This window comes from Cherax quadricarinatus, chromosome 2 (assembly GCF_038502225.1).
Source record: "Cherax quadricarinatus isolate ZL_2023a chromosome 2, ASM3850222v1, whole genome shotgun sequence".
Lineage (NCBI taxonomy): Eukaryota > Metazoa > Arthropoda > Malacostraca > Decapoda > Parastacidae > Cherax > Cherax quadricarinatus.
The window spans coordinates 60,258,796-60,278,400 of NC_091293.1; the positions used below are offsets into that span (position 1 = coordinate 60,258,796).

The window sequence follows — 19,605 nt, forward strand, 5'->3', positions numbered from 1 at the left end:
CATGTACTCATTGGAGCGGAGGAGAGAGAGGTACATGAGGGCTTGGTCCCAAATCTGCACACTGCCATAACAACATACTGGAGTGAGAGATATGGGAGGAAGTGTAAAATAAACCCAGTGAGGAGCAGGGGTGCAGTGGGGACAATAAGGGAACACTGTATCAACATCCGGGGTCCCAGACTTTTCAACATCTTACCAGAAGATATCAGAAACACTGCTGGAACAAGTGTTGAAGCCTTCAAGAGGAAACTAGACAAGTATCTTCACCAGGTGCCAGATCAACCAGGCTGTGATGGATATGTGGGGCAGTGGGCCTCCAGCAGCAACAGCCTGGTTGACCAGGCGAGCACCAGATGAGCCTGGCCCATGGCCGGGCTCAGAGAGTAGATATACTCTCGAAATTCTTCAAAGGTATATCAAAGGTATATCTGAAACAAAATAAATCACCGGGTCCTGATGAGCTTTTTTCAAGGGTTCTTAAGGAATGCAAAATGGAACTTTGTGAACCGTTAACTAATATTTTTAATTTATCTCATCAAACAGGTGTAGTGTCTGATATGTGGAAGAGTGCTAATGTAATTCCTATTTTTAAAGCAGGGGACAAGTCGTTACCTTCAAATTACCGCCCAGTAAGCCTAACCTCAATAGTAGTCAAATTACTAGAGGCAATTATAGCTGAGATTATGAGAAGCCATCTGGATAAGCATAATCTGATTAATGATACTCAGCATGGATTCACGAGAGGCTGTTCTTGTCTAACTAATTTATTAACTTTCTTCAGTAAAGCTTTTGAGGCTGTTATTGTTTATTTAGATTTTAGTAAGGCTTTCAATAGAGTACCGCACCAAAGATTGTTAAAGAAAGTGGCAGCTCATGGCATTGGGGAAAAAGTGCTGTCATGGATAGTCATGGCTCACAAACAGGAAGCAAAGAGTATACATAAATGGGGTTAAATCCGAGTGGGGATTCGTAACAAGTGGCTTTCCACAGGGATCAGTCTTAGGCCCTGTGTTGTTTATAATATACATCAATGATTTTGATGAGGGAATTACTAGTGTAATGAGCAAATTCCCTGATGACACAAAGTTAGGTAGGGTAATTGATTCAAACGTAGATATCAGGAAACTTCAGGAGGATTTAGACAAACTCAATAACTGGTCAGAAAAGTGGCAGGTGCAGTTCAATGTAGATAAATGCACAATTCTGAAGCTCTTGAGTGTCCACAACCCTAGCATTTATAAGTTAAATAATGTAGAACTTAGCCATACAGATTGTAAAAAGACCTTGGGGGTTATAATAAGTAGCAACCTTAAACCAAGACAGCAATGCCTAACCGTACGTTATAAAGCAAACAGATTACTGGGATTTATATCAAGAAGTGTAAGCAACAGAAGTTCATTGGTTATATTACAGCTTTATACTTCATTAGTAAGGCCTCACCTAGATTATGCAGCTCAGTACTGGTCTCCATATTACAGAATGGACATAAATTCGTTAGAAAACGTTCAGTGTAGAATGACTAAATTAATACATAGCATTAGAAATCTTCCTTATGAAGAAAGATTGAAGACCCTTAAATTACATTCACTTGTTAGACGAAGAATGAGGGGAGACATGATCGAAGTGTATAAGTGAAAGATGGGTATTAATAAAGGAGATATATAAGGTCTTGAGGATCTCTCTCCAAAAGAGAACCTGCAGTAATGGATTCAAATTAGACAAGTTTAGATTTAGAAAAGATATAGGAAAGTATTGGTTTGGAAATAGGGTAGTTGATGAGTGGAACAGTCTACCTAGTTGGGTTATTGAGGCTAAAACCTTGGGTAGTTTCAAATTTAGGTTGGATAAATGCATGACTGAGAGGGGTTGGATTTGAGTGGGACTTGCATATGAGAGTGGATAGAGTTATCAGAGCTTATTTCTTGGGTGGCATTGAAAATTGGGTTGGGCAAATGTTTTGTTAGTGGGATGGATTATAAAGGGCCTGCCTAATATGGGCCAACAGGCCTGCTGCAGTGTTCCTCCTTTCTTGTGTTGTGTTCTTGTGTTGGATATCAAATTGGAGAGGAGTATGGAAGAAGTGAATGTTTTCAGATATTTGGGAGTTGACGTGTCAGCGGATGGATTTATGAAGGATGAGGCTAATCATAGAATTGATGAAGGAAAAAAGGTGAGTGGTGCGTTGAGGTATACGTGGAGACAAAAAACGTTATCTATGGAGGCTAAGAAGGGAATATATGGAAGTATAGTGGTACCAACACTCATATATGGGTGTGAAGCGAAGCGTTGGGTTGTATATGCTGCTGCGAGGAGATGGTTGGAGGCAGTGGAGATGTCCTGTCTGAGGGCAATGTGTGGTGTAAATATTATGCAGAAATTTCAGAGTGTAGAAATTAGGAGAAGATGTGGAGTTAATAAAAGTATTAATCAGAAGGCTGAAGAGGGGTTGTTGAGGTGGTTTGGTCATTTAGAGAGAATGGATCAAAGTAGAATGACGGAGAGAGCGTATAAATCTGTAGGGGAAGGAAGGCAGGGTAGGGGTCGTCCTCGAAAAGGTTGGAGGGAGGGGGTAAAGGAGGTTTTGTGGGCGAGGGGCTTGGACTTCCAGCAAGCGTGCGTGAGCATGTTAGATAGGAGTGAATGGAGATAAATGGTTTTTGGGACTTGACAAGCTGTTGGAATGTGAACAGGATAATATTTAGTGAAGGGATTCAGGGAAGCCTGTTATTTTTTTATTACCTGGAGTTTACCTGGAGAGAGTTCCGGGGGTCAATGCCCCCACGGCCCAGTCTGTGGCCAGGCCTCATGGTGGATCAGAGCCTAATCAACCAGGCTGTTACTGCTGGCTGCACGCAATCCAACATATGAGCAACAGCCCGGCTGGTTAGGTACTGACTTTAACAGCTTGTCCAGTGCCTGCTTGAAGACAGCCAGGGATCTATTGGTAATCCCCCTTATGTATGCTGGGAGGCAGTTGAACAGTCTCAGGCCCCTGGCACTTACTGTATTGTCTTTTGACATGCTAGTGACACCCCTGCTTTTCATTGGGGGATGTTGCATTGTCTGCTGAGTCTTTTGCTTTCATTGTGAGTGATTTTCATGTGCAAGTTCGGGACTAGTCCCTCTAGGATTTTCCAGGTGTATATAATCGTGTATCTCTCCCACCTGCATTCCAGGGAGTACAGGTTCAGGAACTTCAAGCACTCCCAGTAATTGAGGTGTTTTATCTCCGTTATGCGCACCATGAAGGTTCTCTGTACATTTTCTAGGTCAGCAATTTCACCTGCCTTGAAAGGTGCTGTTAGTGTGCAGCAATATTCCAGCCTAGATAGAACAAGTGACCTGAAGAGTGTCATCATGGGCTTGGCATCCCTAGTTTTGAAGGTTCTCATTATCCATCCTGTCATTTTTCTAGCAGATGCGATTGATACAATGTTACGGTCCTTGAATGTGAGATCCTCCGACATGATCACTCCCAGGCCTTTGACGTTGGTTTTTCGCTCTATTTTGTGGCAGGAATTTGTTTTGTACTCTGATGAAGTTTTAATTTTCTCATATTTACCATATCGGAGTAATTGAAATTTCTCATCGTTGAACTTCATATTGTTTTCTGCAGCCCAGTGAAAGATTTGGCTGATGTCTCCCTGGAGCCTTGCAGTGTCTGCAATGGAAGACACTGTCATGCAGATTTGGGTGTCATCTGCAAAGGAAGACATGGTGCTGTGGCTGACATCCTTGTCTATGTCAGATATGAGGATGAGAAACAAGATTGGAGCGCGTACTGTGCCTTGTGGAACAGAGCTTTTCACCGTAGTCGCCTCAGACTTTACTCTGTTGACTACTATTCTTTGTGTTCTGTTTGTGAGGAAATTATAGATCCATCTACCAACTTTTCCTGTTATTCACTTAGCATGCATTTTTTGTGCTATTACGCCATGGCCACACTTGTCGAAGGCTTTTGCAATGTCTGTATATATTACATCTGCATTCATTTTGTCTTCTAGTGCATTTAGGACCTTGTAGTAGTGATCCAGTAGTTAGGACAGACAGGAGCGACCTGCTCTTAACCCATGTTGCCCTGGGTTGTGTAATTGGTGGGTATCTAAATGAGTGGTGATGTTGCTTCTTAGGACCCTTTCAAAGATTTTTATGATATGGGATGCTAGTGCTATTGGTCTGTAGTTCTTTGCTATTGCTTTACTGCCCCCTTTGTAGAGTGGGGCTATGTCTGTTGTTTTTAGTAACTGTGGGATGACCCCCGTGTCCATGCTCCCTCTCCATAGGATGGTAAAGGCTCGTGATAGGGGCTTCTTGCAGTCCTTGATGAACACGGAGTTCCATGAGTCTGGCTTTGGGGCAGAGTGCATGGGTATGTCATTTATCGCCTGTTCAAAGTCATTTGGCGTCAGGATAACATCAGGTAGGCTTGTGTTTACCAAATTCTGTGGCTCATAAAAAACTTATTTTTATCTTCGACTCAGTCTGGTTAGCGGCTTGCTAAAAACTGAGTCATATTTTGACTTGAGTAGCTCACTCATTTCCTTGCTGTCATCTGTGTAGGACCCATCTTGTTTAAGTAGGGGCCCAATACTGGATGTTGTTCTCGACTTTGATTTGGCATAAGAAGAGAAATACTTTGGGTTTCTTTTGATTTCATTTATGGCTTTTAGTTCTTCCCGTGATTCCTGACTCCTATAAGATTCCTTTAGCTTAAGTTCGATGTTTGTTATTTCTCTGACCAGTGTCTCCCTATGCATTTCAGATATATGTATTGGCCTCTTTTAGCCGCTCTGTTATTCTTTTCCGTCACTTGTAAAGGGAGCACCTGTCTCTTTCTATTTTACATCTACTCCTCCTTTTTGTTAAAGGAATAAGCCTTGAGCATACATCGAGTGCCACCGAGTTAATCTGTTCTAGGCATAAGTTAGGGTCTGTGTTGCTTAGTCTATCTTCCCAGCTTATATCGTTTAGGACTAGGTTTACTTGGTCCCACTTTATGTTCTTGTTATTGAAGTTGAATTTGGTGAAGGCTCCCTCATGACTAATCTCATTTTGTTGGTCTGGGGCTCCGCGCATACATGTCTGAACCTCGATTATGTTGGGATCTGAGTACAGTGGAACCTCTACTTGCGAGCGTGTCCACGTGCGAGTTTTTCCAAATACGAGCAATCGATGGGTCGAGTTTTTGCTTCCATACACGAGCAAAATTTCCACAAGCGAGCAGACCCAAGGCAGGTTCCTTGACACTGGTGAGGGGCTCTTGCTCTTGATTTTGGGAATTGTATCTCATTTGTTTGTTGGATTATCTTATTGAAACTTGGGCAATATATGATGGAAAGATGCTTCTTAATGTACACCAAAAATGAAAGAAATCTAAGCATAAATAATGGAGTTCACTTTTCAGCAATTAGCCACCCCTTAGCGGTAATTTTGAATGGTTTTTCTGGTTGTATTCTCGTTTTTATGGTCTCATTTCATAGAATGGAAGATATATTACAGAAATAGATATGATTTTAATTGCTTTCACGACAAAAAGTACCTTGAAATAGAGCTCAACCTAGGGGAAATGGTCCATTGCTTGGCTGTTTCAAAGTAAACAAATGACGTCACTGTCCATTCCAATATGCAGTCGTGAATGGGTTGACATTATTTATACAATTATTGCAATAAGGAATAACAGTAAATCTTATATTTTTTGCGTGAATAAAAATTACAAATTATTTATATAATAATAATAATAATTATAATATGTATAATAATAATATGTATAATAATACATATAATAATAATAGTATAGTAATACAATACAGTAATAATAATAAGAATAATAATAATATATGTATAATAATAATACATATATAATAATAATGTACTACATGTAACAATTATAATGGCTTCAAAAGGCTGTCACTAGATGGCAGTGTTTACCACAACAATGAGGGAGCGGTTGTGGCTGCCTCCACCTGTTACATAATGACATTTTATTCATTCTAGAGTATATATCATGTTTCTATGTTATTTTTATTGTTTGTTATGCCATATTAGATGAACTGTGATATATAAATAAGCCATATAGATATTAGCAAAATTATTCATGAAGTATTTTCATCAGTCTCCAGACAAACTCTCGTCCACCGCCGACACCGCCCATACCACTAATGAATGACATATTTTATTCATTCTAGAGTATATATCATGTTTCTGTTATTCATATTGTTTGTTATGTCATATTAGATGAACTGTGAAAGATAAATAAGCCGTATAGATGATATTAGTTAAATTATTCATGAAGTAGTATTTTGCCCGGTCTCCAGACACACACTCGTCCACCGCTGACACCGCCCATACCACCACATGAATGACACATTTTATTAATTTTAGAGTATATATCAGGTTTGTATGTTATTTATTTTGTTTATTATGTCATACTAGATGAAGTGAGATAGATAAATAAGCCGTAGAGTTGATATTAGCAAAATTATTGAAGTACTACAGAATTCCACTGGAATGGATTAATTGCATTTCAATTAATTTAAATGAGGAAAATTGACTCTGCAAACGAGCAAATCCAGTTGCGAGCAAGGTCATGGAATGGATTAAACTCGCAAGTAGAGGTTCCACTGTATATTGTTTTTGATATGGTGACATTTCGTATCGGATCATCATTATAGCCTGACTTGAGTCCTGGAAATGGGAAGTACAATGCCTGCACTTTAAAGGAGGGGTTTGGGATATTGGCAGTTTGGAGGGATATGTTGTGTATATGTATGCGTATACGTATATGTATATGTATACGTGTAGTAGGTTGGTAGACAGCAACCACCCAGGGAAGTACTACCGTCCTGCCAGATGACTGTGAAACAGAAACCTGTAACTGTTTTGCATGATGGTAGGATTGCTGGTTTCTTTTTCTGTCTCATAAACACGCTAAGATAACAGGGATATCTTGCTACTCCTACTTACACTTTGGTCACACTTCACAGACACGCACATGCATATATATATATACATACATCTAGGTTTTTCTCCTTTTTCTAAATAGTTCTTGTTCTTCTTTATTTCTTCTATTGTCCATGGGGAAGTGGAAAAGAATCTTTCCTCCGTAAGCCATGCATGTCATATGAGGCGACTAAAATGCCGGGCGCAATGGGCTAGTAACCCCTTCTCCTGTAGATATTTACTAAAAAAGAGAAGAAGAAAAACTTTATAAAACTGGGATGCTTGAATGTGTGTGGATGTAGTGCGGATGACAAGAAACAGATGATTGCTGATGTTATGAATGAAAAGAAGTTGGATGTCCTGGCCCTAAGCGAAACAAAGCTGAAGGGGGTAGGGGAGTTTCGGTGGGGGGTAATAAATGGGATTAAATCTGGAGTATCTGAGAGAGTTAGAGCAAAGGAAGGGGTAGCAGTAATGTTGAAGGATCAGTTATGGAAGGAGAAAAGAGAATATGAATGTGTAAATTCAAGAATTATGTGGATTAAAGTAAAGGTTGGATGCGAAAAGTGGGTCATAATAAGCGTGTATGCACCTGGAGGAGAAAGGAATGTAGAGGAGAGAGAGAGATTTTGGGAGATGTTAAGTGAATGTATAGGAGCCTTTGAACCAAGTGAGAGTAATTGTGGTAGGGGACCTGAATGCTAAAGTAGGAGAAACTTTTAGAGAGGGTGTGGTAGGTAAGTTTGGGGTGCCAGGTGTAAATGATAATGGGAGCCCTTTGATTGAACTTTGTATAGAAAGGGGTTTAGTTATAGGTAATACATATTTTAAGAAAAAGAGGATAAAGAAGTATACAAGATATGATGTGGGGCGAAATGACAGTAGTTTGTTGGATTTTGTATTGGTAGATAAAAGACTGTTGAGTAGACTTCAGGATGTACATGTTTATGGAGGGGCCACAGATATATCAGATCATTTTCTAGTTGTAGCTACACTGAGAGTAAAAGGTAGATGGGATACAAGGAGAATAGAAGCATCAGGGAAGAGAGAGGTGAAGGTTTATAAACTAAAAGAGGAGGCAGTTAGGGTAAGATATAAACAGCTATTGGAGGATAGATGGGCTAATGAGAGCATAGGCAATGGGGTCGAAGAGGTATGGGGTAGGTTTAAAAATGTAGTGTTAGAGTGTTCAGCAGAAGTTTGTGGTTACAGGAAAGTGGGTGCGGGAGGGAAGAGGAGCGATTGGTGGAATGATGATGTAAAGAGAGTAGTAAGGGAGAAAAAGTTAGCATATGAGAAGTTTTTACAAAGTAGAAGTGATGCAAGGAGGGAAGAGTATATGGAGAAAAAGAGAGAGGTTAAAAGAGTGGTGAAGCAATGTAAAAAGAGAGCAAATGAGAGAGTGGGTGAGATGTTATCAACAAATTTTGTTGAAAATAAGAAAAAGTTTTGGAGTGAGATTAACAAGTTAAGGAAGCCTAGAGAACAAATGGATTTGTCAGTTAAAAATAGGAGAGGAGAGTTATTAAATGGAGAGTTAGAGGTATTGGGAAGATGGAGGGAATATTTTGAAGAATTGTTAAATGTTGATGAAGATAGGGAAGCTGTGATTTCGTGTACAGGGCAAGGAGGAATAACATCTTGTAGGAGTGAGGAAGAGCCAGTTATGAGTGTGGGGGAAGTTCTTGAGGCAGTAGGTAGAATGAAAGGGGGTAAGGCAGCCGGGATTGATGGAATAAAGATAGAAATGTTAAAAGCAGGTGGGGATATAGTTTTGGAGTGGTTGGTGCAATTATTTAATAAATGTATGGAAGAGGGTAAGGTACCTAGGGATTGGCAGAGAGCTTGCATAGTTCCTTTGTATAAAGGCAAAGGGGACAAAAGAGAGTGCAAAAATTATAGGGGGATAAGTCTGCTGAGTAAACCTGGTAAAGTGTATGGTAGAGTTATTATTGAAAGAATTAAGAGTAAGACGGAGAATAGGATAGCAGATGAACAAGGAGGCTTTAGGAAAGGTAGGGGGTGTGTGGACCAGGTGTTTACAGTGAAACATATAAGTGAACAGTATTTAGATAAGGCTAAAGAGGTCTTTGTGGCATTTATGGATTTGGAAAAGGCGTATGACAGGGTGGATAGGGGGGGCAATGTGGCAGATGTTGCAGGTGTATGGTATAGGAGGTAGGTTACTGAAAGCAGTGAAGAATTTTTACGAGGATAGTGAGGCTCAAGTTAGAGTATGTAGGAAAGAGGGAAATTATTTCCCAGTAAAAGTAGGCCTTAGACGAGGATGTGTGATGTCACCATGGTTGTTTAATATATTTATAGATGGGGTTGTAAGAGAAGTAAATGCGAGGGTCTTGGCAAGAGGCATGGAGTTAAAAGATAAAGAATCACACATAAAGTGGGAGTTGTCACAGTTGCTCTTTGCTGATGGCACTGTGCTCTTGGGAGATTCTGAAGAGAAGTTGCAGAGATTGGTGGATGAATTTGGTAGGTTGTGCAAAAGAAGAAAATTGAAAGTGAATACAGGAAAGAGTAAGGTTATGAGGATAACAAAAAGATTAGGTGATGAAAGATTGGATATCAGATTGGAGGGAGAGAGTATGGAGGAGGTGAATGTATTCAGATATTTGGGAGTGGACGTGTCAGCGGATGGGTCTACGAAAGATGAGGTGAATCATAGAATTGATGAGGGGAAAAGGGTGAGTGGTGCACTTAGGAGTCTGTGGAGACAAAGAACTTTGTCCTTGGAGGCAAAGAGGGGAATGTATGAGAGTATAGTTTTACCAACGCTCTTATATGGGTGTGAAGGATGGGTGATGAATGTTGCAGCGAGGAGAAGGCTGGAGGCAGTGGAGATGTCATGTCTGAGGGCAATGTGTGGTGTGAATATAATGCAGAGAATTCGTAGTTTGGAAGTTAGGAGGTGCGGGATTACCAAAACTGTTGTCCAGAGGGCTGAGGAAGGGTTGTTTAGGTGGTTCGGACATGTAGAGAGAATGGAGCAAAACAGAGTGACTTCAAGAGTGTATCAGTCTGTAGTGGAAGGAAGGCGGGGTAGGGGTCGGCCTAGGAAAGGTTGGAGGGAGGGGGTAAAGGAGGTTTTGTGTGCGAGGGGCTTGGACTTCCAGCGGGCATGCGTGAGCGTGTTTGATAGGAGTGAATGGAGACAAATGGTTTTTAATACTTGACGTGCTGTTGGAGTGTGAGCAAAGTAACATTTATGAAGGGGTTCAGGGAAACCGGCAGGCCGGACTTAAGTCCTGGAGATGGGAAGTACAGTGCCTGCACTCTGAAGGAGGGGTGTTAATGTTGCAGTTTAAAAACTGTAGTGTAAAGCACCCTTCCGGCAAGACAGTGATGGAGTAAATGATGGTGAAAGTTTTTCTTTTTCGGGCCACCCTGCCTTGGTGGGAATCGGCCAGTGTGATAATAAAAAATAAAAAAAATAACATACATGCTTCTAAACTGTTGTATTCTGAGCACCTGTGCAAAAACAGTGATTATGTGTGAGTGAGGTGAAAGTGTTGAATGATGATGACAGTATTTTCTTTTTGTTACTTTGCTCACACTCCAACAGCACATCAAGTATTAAAAACCATTTGTCTCCATTCACTCCTTTCAAATAGGCTCATGCACGCTTGCTAGAAGTCCAAGCCCCTCGCACACAAAACCTCCTTTACCCCCTCCCTCCAACCCTTGCTAGGCCAACCCCTACCCTGCCTTCCCTCCTGTTTTGTTCCATTCTCTCTACATGTCTGAACCACCTCAACAACCCCTTCTCTGCCCTCTGGATAATAGTTTTGGTAATCCTGCACCTTCTCCTAATTTCCAAACTACAAATTCTCTGCATTATATTCACACCACATATTGCCCTCAGACATGACATCTCCACTGCCTCCAGCCGCCTTGTCGTTGCAACATTCGTCACCCATGCTTCACACCCATACAAGTGTATTGGTACAACTATATTCTCATACATTCCCCTCTTTGCTTCCATGGACAAAGTTCTTTGTCTCCACAGACTCCTAAGTGGACCACTCACCCTTTTCCCCTCATCAGTTCTATGATTCACCCCATCCTTCATAGACCCATCTGCTGACATGTCCACTCCTAAATATCTGAATACATTCACCTCCATACTCTCTCCCTCCAAGCATTTAAGTCTTAGAATTAACAAAGAAAACTAAGATATTAGACAAGAGATAACCTGTGGCATAATGAAGTGTTACTTTGTACACATAAAAAGAGTTAAACAAGTATGTGTGACTGACTGAATAACTGACTGACTGACTGACTGACTGACTGACTGACTGACTGACTGACTGACTGACTGACTGACTGACTGACTGACTGACTGACTGACTGACTGACTGACTGACTGACTGACTGACTGACTGACTGACTGACTGACTGACTGACTGACTGACTGACTGACTGACTGACTGACTGACTGACTGACTGACTGACTGACTGACTGACTGACTGACTGACTGACTGACTGACTGACTGACTGACTGACTGACTGACTGACTGACTGACTGACTGACTGACTGACTGACTGACTGACTGACTGACTGACTGACTGACTGACTGACTGACTGACTGACTGACTGACTGACTGACTGACTGACTGACTGACTGACTGACTGACTGACTGACTGACTGACTGACTGACTGACTGACTGACTGACTGACTGACTGACTGACTGACTGACTGACTGACTGACTGACTGACTGACTGACTGACTGACTGACTGACTGACTGACTGACTGACTGACTGACTGACTGACTGACTGACTGACTGACTGACTGACTGACTGACTGACTGACTGACTGACTGACTGACTGACTGACTGACTGACTGACTGACTGACTGACTGACTGACTGACTGACTGACTGACTGACTGACTGACTGACTGACTGACTGACTGACTGACTGACTGACTGACAGACATACTGACAGACATACTGAATGACTGACTGACTGACAGACATACTGAATGACTGACTGACTGACATACTGAATGACTGACTGACTGACATACTGAATGACTGACTGACTGACATACTGAATGACTGACTGACTGACATACTGAATGACTGACTGACTGACATACTGAATGACTGACATACTGAATGACTGACTGACTTACTTAAGGTAAGAAATACTATTATTTCTGTTACATTTGTAATCTTAAGCTGTAAACACAACATAATACATCACAACAATGAACTACAATTACTTATTCACTTTTATTTTTGTAAGAGGTGGAGGCCTAAAAAAAAAGTTGTTTGGCTTTTTTGGGGCTCTCAGAAACGTAACCTTATTTTTCCCATAAGTTCTTCAGTTCAGCTTACACGGTTTTACCTAGCTTGGCATTTTCAGGAACATAACTGTGTTAAATGACAGTCTACTGTATATAAAAACATGCAATGTTTATATGCGATGTATGTTTAATAATCATTCTTGGGCACATTAAATGTCTTACTTTAGGTTAATATAGACATTATCATTAATCCATCTATGATATTTTCTTCAAAATTATATAAGAAACACATTACATAGTATATAGCATATAAACATAGCATATAAACATGCAATGTTTATATACTATCGAGTGGTGAGTACCAGCTAATCAAGGAGGATGGAGGGTAAACATAACGTTTTCTGTGATTCAGCATAAGAGGAAACTGTGAATCTGGCGTCTGGTCCAGTCACCACCCTTCATAAGCGTTTATTTACAATTCTCAGCATGAATTATTTATTACTTCTCCCTTTGTTTATGATGGCATCTAAAGGTAGTTGTTGAAATGATTAAATTCAGTGAACATGGTATGTCAATGTAATAATATTGCTGTGTAGTGTAATAATATGGCTGTGTAGTGTAGCCTAGGGGGGCTACATACGTGTACCTACATCTACCGGCTACCTACACTGAATTTCTACAAATGAATACATCTCACCCCTTGCCCTACATTAAGACTACAAATATTTTAAGGTAAGTAATGAATGTACTGTGGCTGTAAAAGACAAAGAAGAGAAGTAACCCTACATAGGGCTTTGATAGCTGAAGTCTTTATGGAGGGGGATTCCCAACTCCCTCTCCCCTCCTCGCCTTCAAATTACCATCAAGAGTCTTCCATAAAGGTATGTAATGTTCATTTATCATTAAAATTTGTGCTTTATATTTATTTTTCATTGTTTTGTGTATGTAAAACTATAGTTATTATCTATAAAATGTATTTTTTCTTAATACTTTTGGGTGTCTGAAACGGATTAATTGAATTTGCATTATTTCTTATGGGAAATATTATTTCGGTTTTTGGCCTTTTTGGAATTAGGCCGACCTTCTGGAATGGATTACGGCCGATAACCAAGGGTCCACTGTACATGTACTTTGGTACATTTTCCATCTTGCCTCCATGAATAAAGTTCTTATTCTTCACAAATGTCATAATACACCACATACCTTTTCCCTTCATCCATTTTATGGGTCACCTCAACTTTCATAGATCATCTGCTGGCAAGTTTACTCCCAAATATCTGAACACATTTACTTTCTGCATTCTCTCTCCCTCCAATTTGATATCTAATCTTTCATTCCCTAGACTTTTTTTTATGTATTTTCATCTTCATCTTTCCTACTGGTATGTTTACTTTGAACTTCCTTCTTTTACATGCCCTCCCAAATTCCTTCAATCTTTGCAGCTTCTGTACATAAACTCCAAAACAAACCATGTCAATAGCAAAGAGCACTGTGACAATTCCCACTTATCAGATTCCTTACCAACACCCTAGCATACACTTTTTTTTTACAACTCCGTTTATAAATACAGTGCTCGTATTGATATATGTTGGGTGGAAGGCACCCGGCATACTGTAATGTTGAAAGTAATACCCTACTCTAGTAGGTTTGCTAATGAGGCAAAAAGTCATGTTAGCCTGGCAACTCAAATGGGATGTCTCAAACTCGCTTTTTTTTATATTTTATACATTCACAATCTTTAGTACATTATGATAATTGCTATTAATTATATTTCTACAGTCTGAAGATGAGGCTCTAGCACGAGCTATGGCCGTCTCTGTTCAGGATATGAATGGGGCTCAGCCAACCATCCATTCAAGTGAGAATGAACGTAGCCAAGAGGATGAGGATGCTCAGCTTGCTCGAGCTATTGCTGCCAGTATGGAACAAAATCAAAGGGAAACCAATAATCAACGGCGCAATAGTAATGGTTGTAATATTTGCTAGTGATTCGTAAGTACAGTTGCTCAGGAATTTATTTTAGAACACAGGTATCCAAAATTAATGGAGCTGTGAAAAACACTAACATTTTCACATTAAATGGAATATATTGACTTTCACTTGCACCTCATGTATATTATATGATATTTGTAAAAAAATGCTAAATGCATGGACATATAAAATACTTTATAACTAATGTCTTACGTTCCCATAAAAATATGCCTTGTGGGAAATTGAATGTACGTAAAGTACTCTTTCAGTGTACAAATCCTGGATAAGTGAGTTTTTGCAGCTTCAGCATATATCAGTGTCTACATACTATGACTGTTCAAACTATCATATATGAGAGGTATTTGAACTGGCCATATAGCTTTCTTTTTTCAGTACTGTACTACTATTCTCAGACTTATAAACTGTTAAATCATTAAATGTAATATTTTTACTCGTATTATAAATCGCATTATTGTAAAACCATTTTAAATGTTCATTAATGTGTTTTAAACAGATTTTGTACTTTTTTATTCCTTAATTAAGGGTTTTGAAAATATATGATTTTTGCATTTAAAAATATTTTTTAACTGCCATTAGTGAGTTCCCTGCCAAAACTGAGGAAATGTTACTTAAGCATTTGATACTGAAACTGATTATTCACTGCTGTTTGTGTCTTTGTCACAGATTTTTGCCACATATATACTGGATTAGTAAATCAACATTTCAATACTATTCTAGATTTATTAAAGATATTGTGACAATAATAAGCTAAGAGGAAACAATGTAGTGAGCTGGTAGCCAAGTATAGTAAGAAACCAACCAAGATTACAGTACTGGTACTATACTAGCTGTATCCTGAGGTAATATGCTGTGATGAGGTATTATTTCAGGAACAGCTGGTGAACATGTACAGTATTATAGTAAACTTTCAGCTGACAGTTCCTCTATTCCTGATAAAGCTACAGGTACTGTACATTGTTTGAATATCATTGACCAGACTTACTTAGTATTAGTTCTTGTTTATATAATCTTGAATATATCAGTATAAGCATCTCTCGCTTAATGACTGATGTGTGCTGCTACAATTATTTCTGGTTAAGTGCAATTACTCTAAATGGTAACCATTTTTACTTTAGACTCACACCATATACTATAGGGTGTGAGCAGCACATAAACATATAGAAGCAGCAGCACATACACCAAGAGCATGTATACAGAGAATGAACTACATAGCATAAATTAAAAGATCAATTACTCTAGAAACACTTGCCAACAATGGTCAGCTTATTGACACAATGACTTAGGTGAAATGCAATAGTCTTTCTCTTCCTCTCATCACTATAATTCTTATCACTTCTATCTTTCTCGTCTTCCTCTCATCACTGTAATTCTTATCACTTCTTTAATAAAAATTCTTAGAGAATTAAAATATTGACACTTTTAGATAAAAGGAAATACGTACTCTCATGTGAATTTTCAACTGGTATTTGGCACAAAATGGAAACCAGCTACAGTTTTCTAGTGTTGTATACTTCAGTGGGTTTACTAAATACCTTACAGTTTTCTACAGTAAACTTTTTTTTTTTTAATGGTTGTCTTCCAACAAGACAGGGTGACTGCCCCCCCCTCCCCCCCAAAAAAAAAGCAGCACATTCATTATCTCTCATTTAATAGCTGTCTTTCCAGAATTATGCAGACATCATAATTCAAATGACCTTCTGAACTGCAATATCCTCACCCCTCCTCCTCCTCATCAAATTAAAATTAACCACTTAGATTGATATTGTCCCTAAGGAACCATGGCTGTGTGAATTTCTCAACCTAGTGCTTGAAGTGCCAAATCGAAACCAGCCATAAGATGCTTTATGAAAATGTGCTTGTTGGCATTATTAAATCTCAAGCTTTATAATATAGTGCTCTTATGAAGTTTTAGTAGTTACACAATTACAACAATATTTTTTCCTGATAACAGATTCCTTTTCATGGTGAGGAGATTACTGGTTTTGTAGCTACAATACATGGGTTGTGGTGGTTAGGGCTTCTTAGGCCAGGGAGGCTACAGCTGTGAAGACAGTGCTGCCAGTATCTTTGGTGTGACTGGAAACTTGTTTATTCCTATCACCTGGAAGTTGAGCCTGCCTCTGGAGCAGTGGCCAGTCATTGTACAGCATTTATTGAGTGGATAGAGATAACACAAGTTTTGGTCCTGGTACCTCTGAATTATCAGTCTGTTATAAATCACTCCACTGTGATATGTGAATAGATTGGGTGCTGGTCCACTTGTATTTGCTGACCAAACCCATAGTTTGCTTTAGATGCATGCCTTGTTTGTGATTTAGGAGCTCCTGTGAATTGTGAGTTTCAGTAATGTGAGGTAACACTTTGCTAGTTATCAGTCCTGTAACCACTCTCAAGCCCTTTTGTCCCTACTCATGTATATCTCCATTTTTATTGGGGCTTTAATATAATAGTGCTTTCCCATGTTGGTCTCTGTGGTGGGTAAGTAAGGTTATTCAGGTGTACACAATACAATTACATAGATTATCATAGATTACATAGCAGCATATGTGTAGAGAACCTAGGATAACCCAAAAAAGTCAGAGTGACTTATTTCCATTGGGGTCCTTTGAGTCACGAGCTAGGTCGCAGAACAGATTAAACTCGTAAGTAAAAGTACCACTGTATCTGCTTATTATTGGATTTTTTTGTAAATCAGTATACACCCAAGCACAATTTAGACTAATTAAAAGAAATTGCTTAATTTTGGCACTGTTACATCACTTAACAATTTAGCTTTTTTAGAACATGTTGGTGGGGATAAAATTCCTAATAGTGCTCCACTTTATCTTTTTATTCTGAACTCAGATTGGCTGGGATAAAACATAATAATACTGCTGAAGTAGATCACAAAACATGCCTCAGACAATCTCATTAACAGTGAGAACAAAATTGACTAGGCACATAGTGCATCTCACCTGCAACCCACTAGGTACAGTGCATCTCACCTGCAACCCACTAGGTACAGTGCATCTCACCTGCAACCCACTAGGTACAGTGCATCTCACCTGCAACCCACTAGGTACAGTGCATCTCACCTACAACCCACTAGGTACAGTGCATCTCACCTACAACCCACTAGGTACAGTGCATCTCACCTACAACCCACTAGGTACAGTGCATCTCACCTGCAACCCACTAGGTACAGTGCATCTCACCTGCAACCCACTAGGTACAGTGCATCTCACCTGCAACCCACTAGGTACAGTGCATCTCACCTACAACCCACTAGGTACAGTGCATCTCACCTACAACCCACTAGGTACAGTGCATCTCACCTACAACCCACTAGGTACAGTGCATCTCACCTGCAACCCACTAGGTACAGTGCATCTCACCTACAACCCACTAGGTACAGTGCATCTCACCTGCAACCCACTAGGTACAGTGCATCTCACCTACAACCCACTAGGTACAGTGCATCTCACCTACAACCCACTAGGTACAGTGCATCTCACCTACAACCCACTAGGTACAGTGCATCTCACCTGCAACCCACTAGGTACAGTGCATCTCACCTACAACCCACTAGGTACAGTGCATCTCACCTGCAACCCACTAGGTACAGTGCATCTCACCTACAACCCACTAGGTACAGTGCATCTCACCTACAACCCACTAGGCACAGTGTATCTCACCTACAACCCACTAGGCACAGTGTATCTCACCTACAACCCACTAGGCACAGTGTCTCACCTACAACCCACTAGGCACAGTGTCTCTCACCTACAACCCACTAGGCATTATGTCTCACCTACAACCCACTAGGTACAGTGTATCTCACCTACAACCCACTAGGCACACAGTGCATCTCACCTACATCCCACTAGGCACAGTCCATCATCTTATCTACAACCCAATAAGCACATGGTACATCTCACCTACAACCCACTTGGTACAGTGTATCTCACCTACAACCCACTAAGCACATGGTATGTCTCACCTACAACCCACTAAGCACATGGTATGTCTCACCTACAACCCACTAGGTACAGTGTATCTCACCTACAACCCACTAGGCACATAGTGCATCTCACCTACATCCCACTAGGCACATAGTGCATCTCACCTACATCCCACTAGGCACAGTCCATCATCTTATCTACAACCCACTAAGCACATGGTACATCTCACCTACAACCCACTAAGCACATAGTGCATCTTACCTACAACTCAAAACTGCCTAGCATACCTACTTTGTTGTGCATATATTCAATTGTTCATCCCAAGAATGTAAGCATCTGCCCACTCTAGTCTTGCTGAGGTGAACCACTACATCACTACATGGAGGGAAAGACAGGTTATGTTTATGTGAGTTTGTTTCCTAATGTATCTGCTATCTTTAAATGTAATTGCATTAAACAATATGCAATATAGCAGGATATTATTGTATTTATTGAAACAAACAATACTGTAATTTAAAAATGATGACAGTAATATATGTGAGTTGCAGCATTTCTTTTGAATTTTGAACTCTGCTTTATATTGTAAATCTGCTATTTCAAGATATGTAAAACTACTGTATAGTACTCTGGTTTAGAACAGTAAATAAAATTCTTTGTACTAAAGTATATTACCTATATTCAAGTTGTGAAATAGTGTGGTACATATCTACAAGAAGAAAAGTAATTTGATAAATTTTTGATGTAGTATTGTTTAGGGATTTGTAGTTCTTTTTTCTATTCTTCTTTCTTTCAACAAACCGGCCATATCCCACTGAGGCAGAGTGGCCCAAAAGGAAAAACAAAAGTTTCTCCTTTTGAATTTAGTAATATATATGCAGGAGAAGGGGTTATCTTTTTTCTGTTAGGTTGTAAGTAAGTTTATTCGGTATACACAAATACAGTTACATAAAATTATCATACATAGCAGCATATGTGTAGAGAACCTAGGATAACCCAAAAAAGTCAGACAGAGTGACTTATTTCAATTTTGCTAGTGTGATCATTTTTACTAGTCTTTAATTTGCATTTCTATGATTGAATTGTTGTTAACTTAAAGCTTGTGATATCCTCCACATTTCATTGCAAGATAAAGCATTTTAACCCTTTCAGGATCCATACCCCTGATCTGAAACTCGTCCACAGGGTCCAAGAATTAAAAAAAAAAAAATTATTTTCTCTTATGAAATGGTAGAGAATCTTTTTCTGAAGCCAATAAAACAAAAAGTATGAAATTTGATGGAAAATTGACAAAATTGTGCTCTCATGAATTTTGCTTCGTCAGCGATATTTACGCATCGGCAATTTATCGGCAATTTTACCCAATTTGACTTACATTTTAGGCCAATTACATTATTCCAGTTGACCAAATTCTTAGCTATTTTGCTAGTATTATTTCTGTTTTATTGACTGAGCACAAAAAAT

At 39.5% G+C, this 19,605-nt stretch overlaps 1 protein-coding gene across 1 annotated transcript in view; it reads left to right on the plus strand.

Moving 5' to 3' along the window:
* The window catches only part of LOC128684437 (AN1-type zinc finger protein 2A), an 84,161-nt gene extending 69,697 nt beyond the window's left edge, over nt 1-14,464 (plus strand). The window contains exon 6 of the mRNA XM_053770595.2: nt 13,991-14,464. Coding sequence (XP_053626570.2) covers nt 13,991-14,197 — 207 coding nt within the window. The 3' untranslated portion in view covers nt 14,198-14,464. The remainder of the gene's footprint in view (nt 1-13,990) is intronic.
* The last annotated feature ends 5,141 nt before the right edge of the window (nt 14,465-19,605 follow it).